Raw genomic sequence first — 23806 nt, forward strand, 5'->3', positions numbered from 1 at the left:
AACAAAAATCCAGGAACAAACCTGATTGAGGTGGGTTGGGGCTTTTAAATCCCCAAGACATTTTAAAAGTAGTCATCTAGTAAGGCATGTATTGTTTAAAATACAGACCTGGAACTGGATTTGATTGAAGGGGAAAGTGTGTTGGGGAAAAAACACCAACTGAAACTGAAAAATAACAACTGACACTTACCCCAGTTAACAAAGTGAAATGCTGACTTTTTAAAAAAGAAATAAACATCTAAAGGTTATTGTAGTTGAAAGTTTTAAGTGTTTCACCTCAAAAGTTCACATTAATAAAACACAAGCCGTGCTACCCTTTACAAGGATAAAGTGATGCAGCCTCAGAAAAAACACATCAACAAAACAAATGCTACAGTGAAAACACTCAATCCACACTTTTGCCTCTCTTTTATCTACCCTATGCATTTCAAAATTGAGGGGCTCCCCATTGAAGCCACTGAAACACACCGGCACATTCCAGCCTGCACTGGCCAGACAGGAGCAGCCCGTCAGCACAGGAGCCCAGTAGTAAAACTCAGCACTGCCACCTGGGACCAGGGAAAACTCACTTCAGTGTTTCCGCCAGGAAGAAGCTCTGTTGAACGTCGTCATACGCTGGAGTGGAAGAGTAAACATCTTTGATTCCGGAGAATCCTCCGCTGACCCGGCAGTACTTGTCAATAGCCTGAAACAAACAAGCACACAGACAACAGACTATCAGCACGGTCACAATATTCCAGTCACGACCTGTGACATGACATCGAGTTTACCATATCTGGCTATATTTCACTGATATATACAAATCCTAAATTGGAATTGTGTCCAATACAGATCTTTGCAAACAATCCACAGTGTTATTTCTAAACTGGTCATTTTCTTTGAAAATACATTAAACACACTTCACTATTTGCAGAGAGATATATATTCTAAAAATGCCTATTTAAAAACAAACCAGCTTCATCCTTTCCTGAACTCAATTACTTTTAAAACGTCAGTTTTTGCTGTGCTCTAAAATGATTAAACCTTATCCCTGACATACTGCCAACAGTAAAGAGACAACATAAGTAGACAAACTGTCATGTTGAATTCTTGAAAGAGATTTAAAACCAAATAGCAAAAGACTTAAAACAAACAAAGGTAAACAGCAGCTAGTTTTCCTACAACAGGCTGTGGATTTCTTTTGAATTTTATTGCCTTTCATAAGAATCTGGGTCAAAACGTCATCCACGTGTTTAACTCTTTGTGATTGTCTAAAGAATTTCCAGAGGTAAATGTAGCAAATCTTATTACAAATGCTTTTGATGTGCAAAGGGAAACTACAATAGAGGATGCAGAAAAACAGCTACTCAAGAGCCGCCATCACTTAGAGCAGTGGCGTCACAGTGAGACTCTCAGGGTTTGCACAGGAGCCACGCTTGTATGGGTGGCGGCAGTGCAGTCCTTACTTTTACTGCCTTAAGAAGCCAAAAACCAAAATTCTTCACACGGCTGAACTGCACAGGCCTACGCAGATTTCTTACAAACCTTTTTTATTTTAAACGATTTAATTTTGGTAAGCTGACATGTACTATTAATTGTGCTGGCGTGAAACTCTGAAGTACGAGCATGGTTTTCTGGCTTGATGCACACCACCACACCAGAACAGACATGAAATCTGCAACTCCTGAGGATATGATACATGAACTAAGGGTCGGCTGTGCAAGACTTTTTAAAATGAACTCCCTGTGATAAGAGGAGGAAGAAAACAAATGTGCACCATACATGAGTACAGATGAAATGTTCTTTAACACCACATTAAACTAATCAGTGTCCTAGATCACTGATGAAAGAAGGCCGACAGATAATTAATTTTCAAGTTACAACACATAATGGCCTAATGGGGAATTTTTTAATGCTCAGTTGAATTTAATAATAACAAAAACTGAATTCTTAGAATAGCTGTACTGATGCTCAACGCATGAATGAGTGGCTGAAGGGACAGAGCATCAGCCATGAGTGTGTCAAGAGCTCCTTGGACATCCCCAAGCACGAAAAGGTGGTAATTTGTACCAATCAATTCGATATAAGAGGCAATCGCGTAGTCAAAGGAAGACAGAGACCAGCAGCAAAGAGCACACACAGCCTACCATGTGACTGCTGACAGAGGAGGCCTGTGTCCAGAACAGCGGACACGGACAGTGCAACAGTCATTTCTAATGACCGCGGCCCCAGGTCACTGCCGGGGATGGTGAGGATGAACCTACGTGACGGTGCCTCTTGGCTGTTCAAGCACTTCACTGACCACTTATTGCACTTAATGGTGCAAACAAAATTAAATAGCAAAAATGTTAGTTTGGCTCCAACCTGATGGTCTTCCAAATAATGGATCCCTCCCCCAGGAAACAGAATCGTGTCTTTGTCAGGGGGCTAGTTTAAATTCACAGGGGGTCACAAGTTCGAAGAAGGAAACTAGATATAGAAGGAAACTGTGTTTTGTGAAGTGTATAACAAAATGAATATTATTTTACTCAGATGGTGTTCTTCAGTTGTTAATTAAACACATCTGGAATGCACACAGATGAATGAGAGGCCCCTTTATCAATTAAAGCTATGCTGTAATTTTACCCCATGCTCATTCCTTACAGAATCCCAAGGACAGTAAGTGCATTAGTGAAGAGACTGGAGGAAAGAAAACAAGAATCCAAAGCTGTTATGATATAAAGGTACATCCCATCTACCTGAAAATAAATGTCATCTGCCCACGTTTTCCACAGTGTAGGTACAAATGAAACTTAGTTGAAAAAGTGCCTGGAAAAAGGAAATGCAATTTCCTACAGTAGCTTGAAATCAAAATGACAATGTTGAATCCTGCTGAAAAGGGCAATCTCACCTCTGCATGATTTGAAAAAAAAAATCTACAGTGATTTTAAAATTCTATAGCACTGCACACGTGTATGATAAGAGTTCACACCTCATTATGCACAGATTATTTCAATACAAATGAAGAATTAACCACAGCATGCATACTGTATCTTTCACATGAGCTCACTGAGTTGTTTTCAAGATATTCTGTTCTGCCTTACCCTGTTCCTAAAATGTAACCAAAATCAGATTTAAATAAGAGCCAAATCAGGCAACCTAAGTTCCATAATTCTTGAAGGAACGATGAACTCTTTTCTACATTTAATTCAGCCATAATGGTAAATAACTGATCAGAGGTGATCAAATGGCATTAGACACCCAGTCAAGCACAAGGGAACTGAGGAATGAAGAGAAAATGTCATCTATTCAAAACACCAGCTAAATTCCCAGCTAAATTCAAAGGGAATAAAGATTTGAATTTGGCATTGTGTAAGGTTTAATACTGAAGACGATAGCCAAGGACTGAAGGCATTATCTAGGGATGAGGTATACCTAAACAAATTGAGTACTGTACTTCAAATGAGTTGTGAAAGAGGAGCAGCATCAAATATACCCGGCAGTATATTTCTTCAATATATTTAAATGAAAAAAGAACTCATCACATTTTTCCCTAGGTCCATGGAGCTGCCATAGAACGCTTTCTCCAGAGCCTATAAGCCTTTGTGCAGAGAGTGTGGAAAATAAGGGCAGAAATAAATACGGTACATGTTTCTATTATATCAGCGAAACAGTCAGGTCTGCAGACATCCGCCAAGTTACATTTGCAAAACTGAACAAAAACACCAAGTGCCATAAAGGTTTCCGAACCAGTTCTCAGACAAGCCTGCAAACAGATCATTGATGGAAAACATACATGTTGTACAGCAACAGGTGGGACATTTGATTTGTGTTTTATCCCAACTAAGAGGCTGTCAAAGCACATTAAATACAGTATTGAAGACCACTGCCTTCCAAACAATTATTGGGAACAATTATGTGAAAATAAACATATTTAATTATTTAAAATGAAAAACAGATTTCACCAAACACTATATAAGCAGATGCAGAGCAATAATAATATATAATAATTATGATTTTAGTTTGTCTGAGAGCATGAAAACAAGAAGTCTTACAACCAGTCTCACTGCTAATTCTTGATTTGAGATCAGCAAAACTGACAGCACAAAAACATTACAAAAAACCCTCTACACACTTTTTATTTCATAATTCGCAATGTATGCATAACACAAGGTATTTCATCTATAAGCCAAGAAACACTAAGCACTGTGACTTGTGAGTGTGGGTCTCTTGCTTTGCTTCTGAACAGGACTGGGGAGCACAAAATGCAGTATTTTAGCCAGATGTGGCTGTCAGGTGTACAAAGCAACGCAAAGCAATAGATGTGCCCAGTTCTAGGCAGAGAACGAGATAAGGATGGTATAAGAGCTGTTTTCATATGCAAGAGGACTTTCAGAAACTAAAGAACTGTGTGGATAAAAATGCAACCCATATTCTACAATACTTAACACATCCTAAAGACGTCTCAATAGTCAAAACCCTGTTTTATTCTTTCTACTTTTCATTGAAGTGCAGAATTAGCAAAATAGTTACTGACAAAATTATGCACAACAACATACATCAAATACATTAATACATTAAATGTATTATTAGAAACTTTACCTGGACTTAGGAGTCCTTGTATTGTTTTTCCTTCACAACAAGAGAAACACAGTTTATTGTCCCTTTTCTGACTCCATCCCACTAATTTGAAAAGGCCTCCTGCTTTAAGACACGTGGGCACAGTTTACACTCTTACAGTCCCAAACTCTCCATTTGCACATCATTCTTACTCCTCTGTATACCTCACAACCTTCTGGTCCCTAACCCCGAATAATTAATAAAAATAATAAAAGAGGAAAAAAGGTCAAGCATAACGAGACTGCAATGGATTACTTACACTCTTGACCACGCAGTTGCACTGTAATTGTAATGATGTCATGGGTCCCAACTCTGCTCATATCCAGGCAGCCTGAGTTTACATCCAAAGAGCTCTGTGACCCTTTGGGACCACCTGCGCTTCTCACATCTCTTGGAATATGTAAATGCAGTGTTATAATGCTAATATTATATATAGAGATCTACAATGGATATGTTGCTTATATACAGTATAGAATTGGCTACATTATGCCATATATACGTATTACATACGGTACATGTACAGTATATCATACATGCATTATATGTACAGTGTATATGGCAATGACCATGTGCAAAGTTACTGTATACAGTATGTGGTCTTGCACTAAATGTAAAAACTGCAGTGGGGAAGGAGCCGCCTCAGACTGATGCCCTTTCAGTGATGGGTGGACCAGCTGCTGGTGATGCTCAGCGCACCACTCAAGGGCCCTGCGGCTGGCTCCCAGTGAGGCCTCTGCGAGCGGCACCCTGGGGCAAACCCAGCCGGCGCCAGTGGACCTCCCACTGCGCGAACTACAGCTTTTGTTAAGGCTTGGCCTGCTGCTCTGTGGGGGGGCAGGTGGGGAGGCACCGTGTTTCTCGTTCCCCCGACTGCTGGCCCGCCTGCACTGTCATCACCTCCCTTCCTCTTCTCCGCGAGCGGGCCGAGACCTCGGGGTCTGACCCGCCTGGCTGCAGGAGCCCCTTTAGGTGCCAACACAAGCAGGATTCACGGGACCCCCACGGCCAGCCCTCTCCAGAATCAGGTGAAAGAAAGAGAAAAAAACCCACCCACATGAAGGCTTTGAGATAAACTGAAGAATACGACTGTTCATTGCTCCACATAATTAAACCCAAGACAAACTGCTCACTGAAAATCTAAACGTGTAATTTTAGCGAGGAGGATCAAAGATCCCTTCACAGTGATAGTGTTCATCTTTCCCCTTGGCAACGATTACACTGCCTGTTTCTCTCTGTGTCCTTTTACACAAATTCAAAGAATCTTACTCTCCAGAAAGACATCAGAAGCCACAGGCCTGACATTAAGCTCACACTCAGCTCTCAGGATCAACTAATTGCTTTCTAAACCTCTCCATTCATTAATGGGATACCGCCTTTGTCTTCCAGATATTAACCTGTTTGGCCACCTTTTTATGCAACCCTTCCCATTTTCACGTTCGCTCATCTGTCTGACACCCCTTTGCCTCTCAGGCCTTCACTCTGCCTCGTTCTGCACATGCAGTAGCTGAAAACGTTTCCCGTCTTCAACAGCAGCTCTTCAGGTTTTGCTGTAGGTGTGGAATGGTCTGATAAGTAATGTGTGTTCCCTGACAGGCTAGTGTCTATTACTTGATTTCTACACCATCAACACTGTTTCTAGAACATAAAAAAGTCTGATATTCCCTGATAGATGTTGTACAGATGGGATATTTAATTTTTAATAACTGGTTGCATTCAAAATGGTGCCAGGACCTTATTTTTAAATTATATTTGACATCATTCTGAATTGATTTACACCCTACAGTACAGCATATTAGATGCTAAACAAATCGTTCTTTTTCCGACTACTAAAGGCTTTTAAACCTGGGTACTGATGGCAGTGAGATGTGAGATATTACCGGCTGGTATTAATCTCAGAGGAGCTGAGAAAAGACACAGACGGTCAAATGCAAGTAGCAGCATATTAGATGCTAAACAAATCGTTCTTTTTCCGACTACTAAAGGCTTTTAAACCTGGGTACTGATGGCAGTGAGATGTGAGATATTACCGGCTGGTATTAATCTCAGAGGAGCTGAGAAAAGACACAGACGGTCAAATGCAAGTAGCCCTGTGTGGCACAAAACAGTCCTTTATCACTGCTCCTGTATGGTGGAGACCTCTAAGGAGAGGCGGACGGCAGTGGTGCTGGTTGATCAGTAGGTGGCGCTCCACCCTCAGACCCGAGCGGGAGAGTAGGTGTCCTGGCTGAGTGCCCCTCTGGGCTTGCACAGCCCGGGCGGTGGTAAACGCCCCTGGAACCCAGGTGCTGAACGACACAGGTGTCACTTCTCCACCTGCTCGGCCCTGTGACCCTTTGGGACCACCTGCGCTGTGCAAGCACACACATCTCAGCCTGAGAGGGGCCCGTCTGAAGGGAGCACACGCCATTATCTCTTTAGATACAAAGACACTGGGAAAGCTGCAGACAGCCTGCCTCAGTAGGTTTCACATTATAAATAAAAATTTGATTTGAAAAGAACATGTTGTAATTATACAATGCCATTTCAACGGTTTATACTTAATTAGTACTAATTCAATTATTGATTGGATTAAGTACATCCATCTATTTGGCCCTCGGAGATGCAATTTTTTTTGTTTTTTTTCCACAGAGATATCTGCCACTGCTGAAACCAGGCACTGTGAATTGAGAACAAGTACTGTACCTGGTGATACACAAAAGAAAAGTGTCCTCTCACATTTTGTGGTCTTATTTTACATTGTTATACACGAATGAAGCAGCTGCTTGTTCAAACATCTGTTTCTCTGATTCCCCAGTTTGACCTCTATACTGTAAAACTGTTACCTGTAAAAAGCATTTCATCTGCAAATTCACAGATGTTCGACTCTGTGAAACTGCCAGTAGAACTGCAAACCACGATTAGAAAAACTAAATGTTCAGAAAAATTAAAATACTCATCGTTTTCAAAGGCAATTTCTAGCCTAGCGTATGGTATTTTGATTCCTCCAAGTAAAATCAGATTTTTAAAGAGGATAATATTTACTGCATTTGGAAATAACTGTGGGAGGGTCGCTTTTAAATTCATGCTGCTGAGCTATTAGATCATGTTTCAAATGTTTCAAATGTTTCAAATTGTTGCTGATAGAAAAAGTTCATTAAACCGCAATAAAGAGAGGACTGGAAGAATACATTTCAACCAATACTCACATAAAGCCAATTCATTTAACAAAGAGATTTTTCAAACAAGATTTCAAATATTCTCCATGTCCTGGCTAAATGAATGCTTTTGGCATGATATATCCTTGGGCTCTCTTGTCTTTTTTATCTTGAGCTTTGATCAGCAAGATATCGGAAAGCAGTCTCGTTCTGTTGGCACTACTGTCTCAGCATTACCTTAATGAGAAGGATAATTCATCATGAATCACGAAACCACTTACAGTGGGCATGCACAACCTTGGGGCAACACATAGTGAGAGACTTAAAATTGAAGGGAACAAAACATTACCAGTTCAGGTCCAACACTGCCATTAACACAGAACTGACTTTACCTGTGCTGCCTCCCAGCCCCACTGACGATATTTGGGGTCGTGTGTGAACCTCCACATGTACCAGTAGGTCTCGATCACCTCAGGGCGCAGAATGTAGTACTTTTCATTCTGTCTGACTGCGACTGCCTCCAGACCGCTGTCAAATTTGAATGCCTCTGGACCCAGCTTTAACACTACGATAGAAAAAAGCGCAAAAAAGTTTTAAACACACACGGGCAAAAATTCAATGTTTCATTGCTGAACTTCTTTTTTTTTAATGTTTAATGTTGCTTTATTAGCCCTATACAATTTCTTGCATTAGGAATTCATCTTTTCGCATACCCCAGCTTTTCTCCATGGAGACACAGACACACAGACAGGGAGAGAAGCTGGGGGTCAGAGCGCAGGGTCAGCCATTATATGGTGCCCCTGGAGCAGTCGGGGTGAAGGGCCTTGCTCAGGGGCCCAACGGAGTAGGATTCCTCTGCCGGCCGCGGGATACGAACCGGTAACCTTCCAGCCACAGGCGCAGATCCTGAGCCACAGAGCCACCGCTCCGCCCAACACTTCTCAAGGAAGTGTTAATACTATGTTAGGTCTGTAGAAACCAGGTAAATACGGTGCTCATTACGAGCATTGTACGGCTATGACAGTTGGGGCCACCTGTGGTAACACATTAAAAGGCAGTAAATCCACTGCCATTGGATCAGTGCAGATTTACTCAATGGCACCATGACACTCACAACAGCCAGGAACATGACCACATCTGACTGCAGATAACATGGCTACAAACAGCAATAGCTGGAACACACTGTATGCTGCCTTAAAACATGATCTTATTAGATCTCAGAAGTTAGGAGCCTTTCTGATTTCAATAGAAATGCAGCTGGAGGTGGGACTGTGAAAACTGCAGGTGGCAAAACCCCACAGCAGCACCTCCGTGAGAGAGCCCTCTCACCTCAGAGGGAGACAGGGCTCTGCACTCAGAAAGTGATTCTTTCAGGTGGGACGAATACACAAGGTCCCAGCCTGAGGTTGTAGAGTATAAAACGAGGTACCCAGCCCGACTGTTCAGGCTGATGTCTTCTGTTAGCAAATGGCTAGACAAGATCCTGGGGTTAATTAGCATTTACATTACATTTACTATTGGCAATGCTATTTTCCTATTATTGATACAATTATAAATATAGATCAAGCAGGGTAACAGAGACCCTTGTCACCACAGTGACTTATCTGTTGTACAACAGCTGTAGAGTTCAGAAATGATCCAAGTCAGAATCTTAACCTTTTAGGATTAAAAGGAGGACAGCACGTGAAAGTGCCGAACGCGCGTCGTGCCGGGTCATATCGCTCTCACAGACCGGGCGGGGCTCCGCGTGGGTCTCACCTGTCCTGTCGTAGGACTCGTGACAGGTGTGCGCGATCTCGGCGCCCAGCTGGAGGTAGTGCCCTGCCTTGTCCCCCGGCGAGCCGTCGGCCCCCAGAGCAAACATCCCGCCTGCGAAGCACGTCAGGTGGCCCATCTTCCGTTCCAGGTGGCCGTTCTTCCACTCCCCGATAAAGGTCAGCCCCCCGTTCGATTTCCGAATCAAGTGCTTCTCGATAGCCTGCGGGGAGGCAAGTTGAGGAATAAGGGGCGTGACCCGCGGTTTCTGGTGCCTCCTGCTGCCGTCGGTTTGAAACACAGCCCAGCACGCTGCTGAGGCCAAAACAGAAGCACAGACCCCATCTGGAAGGGGTGTTGGACTGACTATCCTAGCTACTGAAAAACCAAGGAGCTGCATGGCTGAACGGCCTCTCAATGAATCCTCAATGAACCCTTTCCTAGGTAAAACCTGCCCGCCGTGCCCTGCATGTGAAAAACTAGAAAACACTTGGCTCTCTTTTCACATAGCAAATAGCACATAAGTTAGTTTAAAAAGTTACAAAATGACTGCCCTTAACCTAACTGAGCAATGGTGTTTTGCCCTGTTTTCTAAGATTTCTCAGCACAGAAGTAACTGTTGTCCTACAACTTCTCGGTGTTCTTTGTTTCTAGAATAGGAGGCATGGCAGTGCAGTGGGTAGTATTGCTACCTCTCTGCGTTTGGGCCCTGAGTTCAGTTCCAGACCTGGTGTGCGGTCTGTGTAGACTTTTTCTCGCCATGTTTGTTTTGAATTTGGTATGTCTTCTTCTTTCATGGAAGAGGTGGAAAAAATGCGCATGCAATATAAGATCCATATGCATAAAAAAAACTGTCAAGAAAACGATTTCTCATAAGCTGAAATTTGCAAAGTTCCTTTAATTTATTTCCATTTCTACCATGATGCAAGCAGAAGGCAAAGTGCTAAATAATAAAACAAGGAAGAGCTTCTGCTTTCTTCACAGTAGGACGGAATTGAAGAAGTGTGCAGGATGTTAATGGAGAAAGGAGCGTGCTGCTCTGTCTGCACAAATCTAATTGAATGCTCAAGCTGCAGGAGTCTCCAAGACCTTTATGGCACTTTGCAAATACATTAGTGAAAAAAGCCCATCAAACATGCCCCCAGCCCAGCAATGTGACTTCCCTACAGAAAAGCCATTAGCACGAAACACATGAGATCATAACCTTCACACACACACTGCGCATGTCAGACATGCCTGTACACTCACCTCAATGGCATCATCGTATATTGTTCTTGCTTCATTGTCAGTTTTGTCTGACATCAGCCAGGCTTTTAGTAAGTATTCATAGAAGCTGTCGCCCAGTCCTCCCACAGAGGTGTGATCTGCAGATAGCACAGAACATTAAGAAGAAACTGCAAATACACAGATCATTCTCAACCATGAGCACTGAACCCAAGCTTTCAAAATTAAACAAGTCCTACAAAAAAAACTAAAATACTTGAGCAGTATGTTGCATTCTTGTGTCTCTCGACTCTTACTTTACAAACATGTTTGCTACTTGCCAGACTGTCATTTTGGGCTCCTCATCAAAGAAAACTGAAGTGATACCACACAATATGTGGTCTTACAAATTAACACCGCACTGAAGTGAAGAGAAAAAAAATACAGAATCACTATTTTTAAGGTAGATCAATTCAGCCCACTGCAGTTTTTTAAAGTGTAATACTAAAACATCACCCAAATTCAGTTGCTACCATTTATGGTATTGGAATGGATAAAACAGTACTTGATTTCACAGTCCTGGACACTGTACATGGTTGAAAGGGTAGTAAGAAAAAAACACCTTGGACTTCAGAGTTCATTCTATAGCTACAGAAAGAGTTTTTTTAAGTTAATATGTACTGACATAAAGCATCAGAATGTGATTGGTATAAAAATTATATGCTCAAGAAGGAAAAAACATTATGCTGAATAAACATAAATAAAGATCTGCAGGACAGTACTAATAAAAAATGTGAACTTGTGATGAGCTCCCAATTGTAGTTTTACTTGATCAACAAAATAATACAGTTCAATCTTTGGGTACACCACTGAATATTATCGAATATTCAGAGAATATTCGGCCTTGGATGAACATTTTCTATCCCAGGTCGAACCCAAGTCTAGACTCCTCTTGTGCTCACATTCTAGGAAACGAAGTTCACCACAGGTGATGCCAGCACAGACTCCTGCCACAGGGCATCCTTGACACGGTGACAGCAGAATAAGACAACAGGTCTGACCGCGAATGCAGCTTCCCCTCTCTCTCTCTGCAACATTTTTGGATTTCATCTGTTGCGTTTATGCAGCAGTGCGCCAGGAGGGTGAAGACTCCCCAGGGGTGAAGCGAGGGGATCAGGGGATGGGCGCCAGCTGTGTGCAGCCAGTTTCCTTATATACAGTACAGTGCAGGGGGTCAGCAGTCCTGCTGGACTCTGGGGAATCAGACTCTCACCACCAGGTGTGGCAGCGAGTCATGGAGTCCGCGGGGGAGGCTCAGGGGAGTCGGGCCCTCGCTTGCATGAGTCGCAACAGGCAGCTGAAAACGGAGAGCTCAAAGCCCAGAAGGGTGAGCGAGTGAACAGCTCGTGTGACCTTTTGAATGTCATCGAGAGCAGCGGTCCTGGCTGGCTGGTTTTCATGTTGGCTTGCCCATAAACAGGAAGACGGGTAAAGAAAAGGATGCAGATGTGGTGCCATTGCTATGGACGTGGAAAAGGGGGGCCGAGCTGTGTGGGGAGGCACCACAGCAGCAGTGTTTGGCAGTAAAGCTAGTGCTGTGTGTAACTGTGTGTGTGTGTGGGGGGGGGGTTCACCAATTTGTAAACATACTGTAAGTTGGCTTCAAGTGACTCAGTTGTGTGTTTAGGAACAAATAAAGGTTTATTCCATGCTGAATAGAAAAGAAACAACAGAAGGCTTCACAACTGAAATGCTGTGTTTCCTTTCTTCTCTTTTCAGCAGGAATAAACCTTTAACTTGTTCCTTTGCAGCCTGCACGTGCTGACGCAGCTACAGTAGCTACTTGAACTAGTTGTGTGTTTATGTGAAGTGGCTTGAACCCCCCCCCAAATAAACACTGGCCACGGTCACAACAATTAAAGATTAAACTTGGAAAACACAAAAACATACCCACAGCTGTGAAAAAGGCTTTACCATGGAGTGCTGGATTTATTGTGTTCCCACTGTTCTGTTTCCGGTTCGTCAGAGGCCATACATGACGATGATAGAGCAGTGCGACTGTGTATGGCCTCTGACGAACCGGAAACAGAACAGTGGTAACACAATAAATCCAGCACTCCATGGTAAAGCCTTTTTCATATACAGTTTAATACAGCTACAGTATTAAACCTTAAAAGAGGAATTAGATGTGGTACACTTAAATGAATTCATTTTGAAAATTAATATTTCTAATGAAAAAATGCTTTATTTATTTCTGTTAGCTCACAATATGAATTCATATTTAATATATTAATAATATGACTAAGAAAAGAATACTAATATAGAGATGCATTTACAGTATTAATGACTCATAGAATTGACCTTTTTAAGTATGTTTGCATTGATTTAAAATCTCTTTTTAGCTCCCAAGTGCAACGCGAATGGGTTGCTAGGTGTCACAGCACAGTGCTTTAGCAGTAACTCACTTATGGTGAAAGCTGGTTTTCATTCATGGATAAAACATGAATATGAAAATTAGAATTTAGAATGTTTTCATGCAGTTTTTATTATTAAAATGCTTAAATGTGCTTAAAGTTATCTACGTTATCCATCAATAATTATGATACAGGCATCGCAAATGACTGCACTTGCAGCAGTCTTGTTTCGTCAATAACATCAATGAAGAATGTGCAATATATAAACTGCTAAGGATGGTTTTGAGGGCCTAAACATGTTTTTTACATCATGTCCATACTGAATAGAAAGAAAAAATTCTAAACAAATTTTTCAAATTTAATTTATATTGAAAATATCAAAGTTTAACAGCTACAAAAATGTCTGAAAATAAGTTCCATACAGTTGGAACATACCATATTGTACTGGACTGTATATCAAACCTGATACAACAAAAAATGAATTTTTACTTTAAGATCAAGTTGGAGCAAGTAAAGGTTTCTAAACATCTGGGAACCAGACTGGATTGTACTTCAGCTTTCAAAACTCAAAATAACAAATTCCTTTATCTCAACAGATTGTGTTTTGCATGTTCCTCTACGCAAAAAACTAGTTAAAATGTCCCTTCTGCTGATTCTGCTAATCTTGGGAAACGATGGCTTATATCATTCTGCCAGAAGATTTATCACAGGAGTCCTCTATCTATTTAGTCCTTGATAGATTGATTGGCCATCTGAGCATACTGTAAGAATCCTTCACTTGAGTCAAATCTACTGATCTTTAATGAAATTAACATCAATTAAATGGCTGGACAACAAGACTGGAATAATCTACCGAGTGGGCTGAAACTATCCAGCTGTGTTAGCAGAGGGTATTTTCACTTGTATGGCTAAGTCAATATTTGCTTGACACTCCTCATGTTAACCCTTCCCAAGTCCTGTTACGTTCCGTCATTTACATTGTATTAATTATTGTTTTTGTTTTTTTGCTGCTGTGTTTTCCAAGCTGACACTGTAAACGAGATTTTCTCAACTAGTCCGCCAGGTTATATAAAGGTTTATTACAGAACTGCTGCCAGTTCCACCGATTTCCCTTCCGATTTTCACTGCAGGACTGAACGACGAGGTAAAGCTGTCATCCATATCGGCAGATTCCCTTGGGGTCTTGAGGCCTTTGTATCTGCTAGCACCTTCCACTTTAAATATCCCAGGAACAGCGTCTAAACAGATGGTGTTAATACTGCAACCGCAACTTTAATGAAGGGAATTAAAAACAATTCACATCTTGTTAGATCTCCGGAAGCCATCCTGGGAAACATGATTAATGAGAAATAACAGCAGCTCTCCTCCCTTCATGCAGGTATGGCCTATTAAGCTGCTAAGCACGATTTAACAAGGCAAGGATATTAGCAAAAAACAAGCTCCGTAATGCCAAGTCAGCATCACCCGTAGATCATGACTCATGGCAGGGAGCAGCCGGAGACACACACACAGTTCAGACTTCAAGCACTGCCAGCCTGTAATGGAAGTGAAGACAGTGGATCCAACTGCACCAGTGCACACAGCGCAGCAAAGTGTCCCTTTCGGGTCACCTGGGATGCTAGAACTCTGAAGCTTGCAACGCCTCTTCGTTAAGACACAAGAAATGTTAACAGCGCCGAGGTATGCTTTAACCATGGCTTTAGGAACACTTGATTTTTGTAAAGAATTTTAAAAAAATCTGGTAATAGAAAGAAGTAATCAATACGTAAAGAAAAATGTTATTGGTATTTCAGAAGAAATGCTTCTGAAATGTTGGTTCACAATATCTTCCTAAATCTGACACGCAGCATTTTAATTAAATATCTCAGTTTCTTTGCTCTGGTTCTGTTCGTCGTCATTACTTGAAAGCCAGCACAGCACATTCTCTAAAAAAAAAAACAGAGACGTCAATGTCAGCTTTACAGAGCAGCATGTTAAAATTACATATTAAACGACTGGAAGACTGAACCAAGCAAAACTAAAGATGCTCATAAAGCACCCGTCACAACCAGAGTGCTGCAGAATTGCCTTGGCAACCGCTAGCACACCTAAAGACCGTCCGCAAGCTTTTGCTTCAAGGAAAAACAACACAACATCCACAATTAGTTCAGTTGACAAAAAATTCAGAAAAGATCAAACAGACCCGACACTGATGACGCGGATGTATTTTTTTGCCGGCAGTATTTAAGGGAATATCTTTTATAGAAGACTAACACCAAAAGAAAACGCACATCGGTGGAGGCCATCCTCTCACAGGAGGAGGCAGTAACAATCACACCTCACAGCTGCATTGCCTTTCCAGCGCACAAGAAATGCAGTTAAAGTGCCACAAGGAAATAGTGACGCTGGCATAAAATCACATAAGAGAACAACTTTGTATATGAACTCTGTGTGAACTGAACTCTGTGCGAACTGAACTCTGTGCGTGACCTGGTGAAGACAATATTCATTTAACACTATCCAGACGAAGCACAACCAATGTTCTGTCTTTCAGAAGTGCATCTGCACTGCGTATACAGTACTTATGTGAAAGTGCATTTAGAACACCTAATATAATATGTCATTCTGTCAGGCACATCCGACGTACAAAGGAACAAGTAAAGGTTTATTCCCTGCAGAAAAGAAACACAATGTTTTGGTTGGGGAGCTTTCTTCCGGTGTGACGCCTACTTGAACTTCTTCATATCCAATATACTGTAACCATGAGCACAGTCTGTTTGCTTATGTGTTACATGAGAACGAATTTTGTTGGTACTGAATACATTAATAAGCTGTAGCATACTGTTTTCAACAAAAAACAAAGGCATAGTATTTGAAAACAAAAATAGTTCAGTCCTTGATACAGCCTCTGTTAAAGCGTGTTAAATGAGTGCTAAATGTTAAAAATAAAAAAAATTTAACATTAACAAAAATATAACATGCAAACCAAAATAACTGAGCATTATTCATCATCGTACAAACATCTGAAGCACTCCATTTCCATTGTGCGTCTGTGAAGAATAAAACATATGTTTCCCATTCCTGAAGCACAACTTTCTGCCTCTTGCTCACCAGCTGATGACACCCCTAACCACTTCTCCACAGTGGCTGCGTCTTCTGTACTTGTTATTCAAAGTATTACAAAAATAATTTACTGAACAAGGTCACGGTTCCTGAGGTCTGGTATGTTTTCTAATTTTCAGTTTGATGGTCCCCATCTGTCAGGACCAGTGACTGTGACTTGAAGAGGTGGGCAGCACAAGAAACACAGTATTTAACTTAAAATAAATCCCTTCTAATCTCATCAATTGGTGTTTGGATGATTACATCAGGAAGTATAGAAAAAAGGTTACTTATTCACCAGATCTGCATTTCAAACAGTACATGCATATTTCTTCTTATGGTTTCCTGTGTCAGTATGGCCCAAGCAAATTTGTTATACACGTTTTCTGACAGATAATTTAAAAGTGACTGAACTGCCCATATCCTTTTTTTGAATGCATTATCCATGGAGTACATGTATTCAATCGAACATCTCGGGATGGTGACATCACACTGCAGCAGTCCTTAAAATTCACATTTCCTATACCGTGTAAGGGTATCAAGGTCAGACTACTGTGAAATATTACGTTATGATGGCAGGTGTTCGCCTGTTTCCTGCCTGTAGCGCTTGCAGCAGGCGAGAAGTAGAGAGCACTTTAAAGTGATCTCTGAGGTGAGGCAGCATGAGCAGATAGAATTTTCCCACACAGCCCCAGGAAAGAGAAAATATCAAGTGGTTTTGTAAAACTGGATACATTTTAATGAGGACAAAGGTTATAGGGACAATTTGATGACCGGTGCTAGACACATTATGGCAGCAACCCCTATAAGCTGCTATCAGATCAGTCAGAGATAAGGACATATTTTAATGTTTGATGACCAACAACTGCATATCAGTCAGCACACTAGGAGATGATGGGGGTCTGTATCCTTTGTGTCCAGTCCACAGCTCAGTTACTGTAGGTGAAGGAAGCCCAACTGGACAGGTGAAATTCTCATAACATTGGTGTGAAAAATTAGTGCCACTTATTTTTTGTCTCTCGCCAATAAACACATAAACACATTCAATTACTATTTCACTGGGACAACTGACCAATCCAAAATGTCGAGTCACGGGGCCATGTTCAACCACGAGGACACTGAAGCTGGCGTCGAGCAGCTGACGGCGTGCTCTAATTGAGATCCATCTGCAGTGCCAGGATGCTTGCCGGTGTTAATTCACTCTGAGTCAAAATGCTGATGGCAATTACCTGAATGCGCTCCAGGCACTTGGATTTCCTGGGTGATACAAGTTCACATGCAAGAACTAGTAAACATGGCGTTTCTTCAAAAGGGCAACGTGATGTAAATTAGCCCAAGGCGCTACATGGAATGATTATTTTCACTGTTGCTTTCTATTTTAGATGCAGAAAATGTGGTAGACCTGGTCAGCTTTCCACACAAAAAAACTTGGAAACAACGAGTGTATAAGAGGTCATGACGTGAGTTTTAGCTGGAAATGATGTTAAGCAAATGTCAGGACCTCTCGCCCTCACGTCCTGTCATGTCATCTGCACGTGTCCCTGTGAATCACTATGCATGTGATTATAAGCTGTTGTGTAGCACTTATGAAGGGGTTATGAAGCTTTTACGCAGCATCATTCAAATAAAGTGTTGTCACCTATTCATCTACTGAGCTGGAAACATTTTCATAAAAAACTGTGGCTTACTGTGTGCTGTGTGAATATGAATGAAAAGTAACCAGTAAGGCGCATCTTTTCATTTCAGCAGATGAGAGGAGTGCCTTTTGGTTTTCTTAGGGACCAGAATCCAGGAAATATAAAACAAATGAGACTAGAAGACACAGGAGCTACTTTTCTGGTTTGAAAAACCTACGGGAAATGACCTGGTATCTAAAAAATCCATTACAGCTTTCTTTATAAGCTCAAGTACTCCAGTCAGAGCAGTACGTTTCATCAACAGCATCCTCATACCTTAAGTGAGCAGGTTCTGTATAAATCAATGAACATAAAGGTCACAAAGGAGAGGATACCATCCAGTCCGTCCAGAAGTACTTATTCTAGTAGCTACCTGATCCAAGAATCTCATCCAGCCATTCCCTGAAAGACTCCAGGATTTTGCCTTTTGTCAAACTGTGTCTTCTTCCAGAAAAAAACAAAGTTTGTTTTTTTTCTAATGACATTACTCTCATCTGACACAAGAACTTGCAGGAATGACAAAGAGTTACTCCGGTATGTTAACACTTCTCCCTATCTGTCAATCAAAAGCTGGATAATTACCAAAATTATCAGTTATTTAACAGCTGGGAGAGAAGTGCTTTCAAAACAAAACATAATTACTCGTAATACTGAGATAATTCTAATTACCAGCTCAAATTATTCATTATCTCAGCATATCTGCATTATACTCAAAGTTCCTTCCTATGCAAGAATCTCATTTCTCATTGGTTAAACTGTCATTGCCGTTTAGCAGTACCAGTACTCACAAACAGTAATAAATTACTAATACAGGCTCCTAGGGAGCAAAGAAACCAACTCATCCAAGGTTCATTTCAGACACTAGATGGCTCTGTTTCAAAAGCAACAGGGAAGCAATCGTCAACACACAGATACTTCATCTCCCAAATTAAAAATACTGTTTGTCTTGTCTCACACGTTTGACTAGTTCTGTGGAACCTCCAGATTTTATACTCATGCTATCTTATAAAGCAGCGGTACTGGAGAGTGAAATGCTGCTCTAAAAGGCTCTATCTTTGTACGCTCACACACAGTTATTTGGTGAAATCACACACCCAGGGGATGTCGGGTCAAGAGTGTCGTCTCACAGCTGCCAGATATAATTGGAAAATATATACTGTGTATATAAAAGCACACTTGTACTTTATTTTTCTCACCCAACAGGAAGGACTGAAATACACTTTTGATATATAATACTCAATGTGACGTTTAATAATTAATGTGATCAATGATATGAGCCTGACTAATTTGCAAGGCTGGCCCATAACAAATATTACAGTTGACGTATTTTAACCCTGATTTAAATACTATCTCTGTAACCCCTGAGTGAATGATGAGTCTTTTATATCAAGACAGACTGATTCATATACACCGCTGCTCTTGTTAGCTTGCTAGGCATGTTTTGTACTGTATGTTGTATACTTTGAGTCCCTGAGACAATATTGATTTTTATTTTATTCTTAGTAGCCTAAAAGCCCTCCAGCAATTTACTACTCCAATTTCTTAATTGTTCCAGCAAATTCAACTCCTCAAATCATATTACAACATACATTTAACCACATCCATGTTTTAGAGGACACAAAAAGAAAATGAAATTGCTTACATATTATTGCGCTGAAGCTACTTCTTTGTTCTCTGTGTTGACAGGTCCCTAAATGATTTGAAGGACGATGCAGACCTGTTAGTTGGTTCTCTGATTCATAATCTTAGCTCAACCAAACCTTGTGCAACCAAGCCCTGTATTTAAGATCAATCACGATGAATGCTCTGGATCACAACAATGCGAGGCCTAATACTGTCCCTAACCATAAAAAATGAACTGTCCATCCAAGTGCCCTTTGATTCTGTGGTAGAAAAGAGCAATATTGGAGAAATAACATGTGGCTGCAGAGGAAATGCTACAATATGGACAAAGTATTAATTTCAGGTATGGAAAGCCAAGATTTAAATGCTCCTTGCCACCAGCTGGAGTGTGCAAGCATACTGTACAAATAGCAGCATGTTAACAGTGAGCACAGGAAAGGCATTCATCTCAAACTGGATCACAGTCTCCCAGCTTCAGAAGGTGTCAGCTTGGCTGAAGGAGATAAGAAATGCATTACAACACCAGGAATATCTTAACTGGCTTGTCCTTCTGCGAGGACATTCCTAATAAATCCCACTAAAGAATAGTGAGGCTCAGGACCTAAACACCTGAAGTAAACATGAGAGTGGTATAAATGTGCTGTTATTTGAGCAACTCCACTTAAAGATTTCAGAGATCCTTGAATGGATTCCAGGGTTTTAAAGACAAGTAGCCCTTTCATACCTCTAAAGGGCAAAGCGAGAATCTTAAACTGAGTCACAGGAAGGCCTGGCGTCCTCTGGTGTTTGTTCCACCCTGAGCAGGTAATTAAAAGTCAATTTTCTGAATGTGACATACATGTATATGAGATGTTTTTAAAGGTCCTTTTAATAAACTGCTCAAAACAATCAGAGGCACAGTTACCTGTAAAACACGTTGGGAGCCAAGTTATTAATAATGATATCTGTGCAATTAATTAGGCCAACGATGCAAAAGAGTTCAGATGGATCAAAAGCAGAACTGCCACCCGGTTTTAAAGACCTGCAGCCCTTTATGTGATTTGTGAGGAAATGGCAGGCTGCAGTGTACTGTCTTCATTCATTTATCAATCGGGGACGTGCAGACACTGTATTTTGTACCCATTTTCATGGTCCGTCCTTGCAATTTTGCTATCTTAAGCTCTTCCAAGGGTCCTCACACTGCTAGTTTAAAAAGTATAGTCTTAAGCAGCTCTGATCACAAAACATGTCATCTGCTTCAAACTACAAACAAAGATTACCCTTACATAATATAGGCTGTGCCTCTTATACAACTCACAAAATGAAAACTTTATTTAGAGTACTAAACACCAAGAGCAATAAATGTTCCATTTTATAAGCGCTGCTTTGCTTCAAGACGATGTGAAGCAAAACCAGCATATCAGGCGGTGACAAGCTGGCCCTTGGCTCATCTATCTTACTGTAGCTGGAGGAACTTTTAAGTAGCTTAAAGATCAAATCCCTTTCTTCCACGACATTTTCCCACTGTCATAAGGAAAAAGGAAATTCTCCTACCCTTTTCTCTTTAGTTGGCTGAACGTCTGACTTAAAGAATAAAAATGAAAATCGAGTTCCGTTCTCTTAGCCTATATGACGTTTTCAAACAGCACAATCACTCTGCTGGAGTCCCAGAACAGAAGCCGAGCAGTGAGACACCAGAATAATGCTCTATGCCAAACTGTTATGGCCATAGGGTGAGGAACCCCCTAGTAGTGTGCGCACTTTTTCCTCTTGTGACGTCATCTAAGCAAGTGAGTTATGACGAGCCACCGAGGTGAATTCCCATCCCAGTATATATTTCCTCTCAGGGCTGCTGAGATGGATGGCAAACATTAGTAGTGCCACCACTGGCCACATCGGAAGCATAGGGGTTCAGTCTCAGATGGGGACCCTGGGCTCCTCAGCAGCCTCTAACCAGTCCTCTCTTCTCATCTGCTAGGTACTTGGCAGCAGGATGCCTCTCGAGCCATGGACTCATTCACATCCTTGAGGTTGAACACCATGTCTTAGGTTAGTGGGCAGACCACGCAGGTATCGATCCAGTACTAGTCTTTCCCCTCCTCCCTGGGTTGATTCTGGCTTGAGTACCTCTTGGGTTGAGCCCGCACTCTTGAAGTGACCCCCTACCTCACTCAGATTTCAGTCTTTCACAAATTTTAGTCAGCAGCTCTATCACTGTCAAGGACATAATGCACCTTGTGGGCTTCTCCCATCAGAAACGGGGCACCTATGCTTGCCCAGAGATGGGGATTCCATAACACGTGCACTGCTGTCCTTTCAAATAGTATGTGGGCTAGTTGTACCTCTACAGGATTACTGGTCACTCAATAGTGCCCAAATGTTTCACCAGACCCTGGCAGAGTCCCTGAGTTGTCTCCACCTGTACTGGTTCTGTCGCTTTGGACCAGGGAACTATCCCACTAATAACACCACGTGGGAATAGCTGGCCATCCGCTCCCATATCTTAACTTGGGGATCTAGCCTTTTTCCTAATGCGAGGTTTACAGCTCAAACCCTTTTTTTCTTGAACCTCTTCCCTCTGTTACATAGAAAAGGGAAATTATCCTACCCCTTTCTCTTGGCTGGTCAAATGCCTGACCTCCTTCATTTCTAGTAGGTGGTACTCCATTTTTAAGCGGCACATTCACTCTGCTGGAGTCTCACAACTAACACCCCTTCGGCTCTACAGCTGTCCTTTGGAAGTCTTAGAATTGGTTGCACATGGATAGAACTTCCTCGTGAGTCATTCCCTTACACTAATACACCAGTGGAAATTCCTTAAACAGTGATTAAAAGGTTGCAGTTTTTCTCAAGAAAAACTAAGAGAACATGGACACCCACTTGTGGCTTCAGGTGGAATAACTGGCTTTGTAATTTGTGACTTGTGGTTTGTCTGTGTGGGGAATACAAAATGACTCTGTCATCATCTCTACTACCTGGAGGAGGGTCTGACCCATGGAAATCTACCTCTACGTGAGACTGTATAGATATCGCAATAAGGAAATATATTGTCTGGATATATTCATAAATTATCTGGATATCTCTGAATTTAAATATTCAACCAGTCAATGCTTGTGTGCATGTCTGCAAGGTGTCAAGATGGCATGAAGACAAGGCTACAGTATATTGTCTGTTCCCTTTCTCAGCCTACAAAAACTTTCTAAGCAGTTTCTAAGAATTCTAAGCATGACTTTGTATTACAGCATCTCTAACTAGAGTTCAAAGAACACACATAACATTGGGCTCTTCAAATATTTGCCTGAAAATGTAACAGACCCATAACCAAGCACTCATATGTCAAAAAAGCTACAAACAGAAGCCATGGATAATTACATCTCTAGCTGAATCTTATGATTTCTGAAAACATTCAAACTGCTGCATGACAAACAAATCCAAGTGACAAAAATAATTTGGTTTTAATATATTCCTATTTCAGTGATGCAGTTTAATTTTCTTGTGACATCTGTATTTTACAGCATTGCTAATATATGTAAATTTATCAACAGAAGCACAAGCTCAGTTGTGGTAACTGCAAAAAGTCTCAGGATCTTTTTATATCACCCTTTATTTTCTTTATCTTGCATTGTAGCATCAATATTTTCTTTCCCAGCAAGAACGTTACCGGACTACCCAATGAATCTGGCATTGCACTACTCTAACTCAAGTTTTAAGCCATTGTAAGATGTAACATTTTCTGGAATTCCAAGAAAGACAGGGCTGTATGCCAGTATTCTCATGGTCTGTGGGACTGAAATCTTCTCGACTGATATTAAACTGCTGTTTATTCCTGCAGTGACCAGTACAAAAAATGTTCAGGTTCACAGATGACAATCATTTGATCCATGCAGAGTACAAATGACATTATTATGACCATGAAAGTCACTGGCTAAAGAAACCAAATAAATGTGAAACTACTTCACCTGTAATTGAAAAAGATTTTCTTTCTCTTAGTGTTTGGTAAGTTCTAATAGTTATTGATCAAAAGTCCCTAGACAGTTTTCACCAGTAGAAATCTAATCCTCACTCTCCACAGCTAAACCACATTTCCATAACATTGAGCAAACCAATTTATCTCCATTTTAATTTTATGTAATTATTTTTCTTTCCATCTTAAAGAAAAATAATAGGTTTTTAAATCACACATTTACACTGCATAAGTTCCTGGTGGCTGGTTTAAAATGAAGAAAACAACAAGATATAGGTTGTGCCACTTGCAGTACTGTATGTGTAAATATACAGATCCACAAAGGAAATGCAATGTCCAACGAGTTTAGTCAAATATTTGAAACAAAGTCACAGAATATATGAACAAAATCACACATCA

General features: G+C 41.1%; 1 protein-coding gene across 2 annotated transcripts in view; it reads right to left on the reverse strand.

Annotated features, from left to right (window-relative positions):
- man1a2 (mannosidase, alpha, class 1A, member 2) overlaps positions 1-23806 on the reverse strand; it is a 155380-nt gene that overhangs the window by 2118 nt on the left and 129456 nt on the right. For both annotated transcript variants that reach the window (XM_015364169.2, XM_006639363.3), the window contains exons 10-13: positions 10716-10831; positions 9471-9690; positions 8105-8277; positions 570-685 (exon numbers count right to left, since the gene is read on the reverse strand). In XM_015364169.2, coding sequence (XP_015219655.1) covers positions 570-685; positions 8105-8277; positions 9471-9690; positions 10716-10831 — 625 coding nt within the window. The remainder of the gene's footprint in view (positions 1-569; positions 686-8104; positions 8278-9470; positions 9691-10715; positions 10832-23806) is intronic.

This window comes from Lepisosteus oculatus, chromosome 15 (assembly GCF_040954835.1).
Source record: "Lepisosteus oculatus isolate fLepOcu1 chromosome 15, fLepOcu1.hap2, whole genome shotgun sequence".
NCBI lineage: Eukaryota > Metazoa > Chordata > Actinopteri > Semionotiformes > Lepisosteidae > Lepisosteus > Lepisosteus oculatus.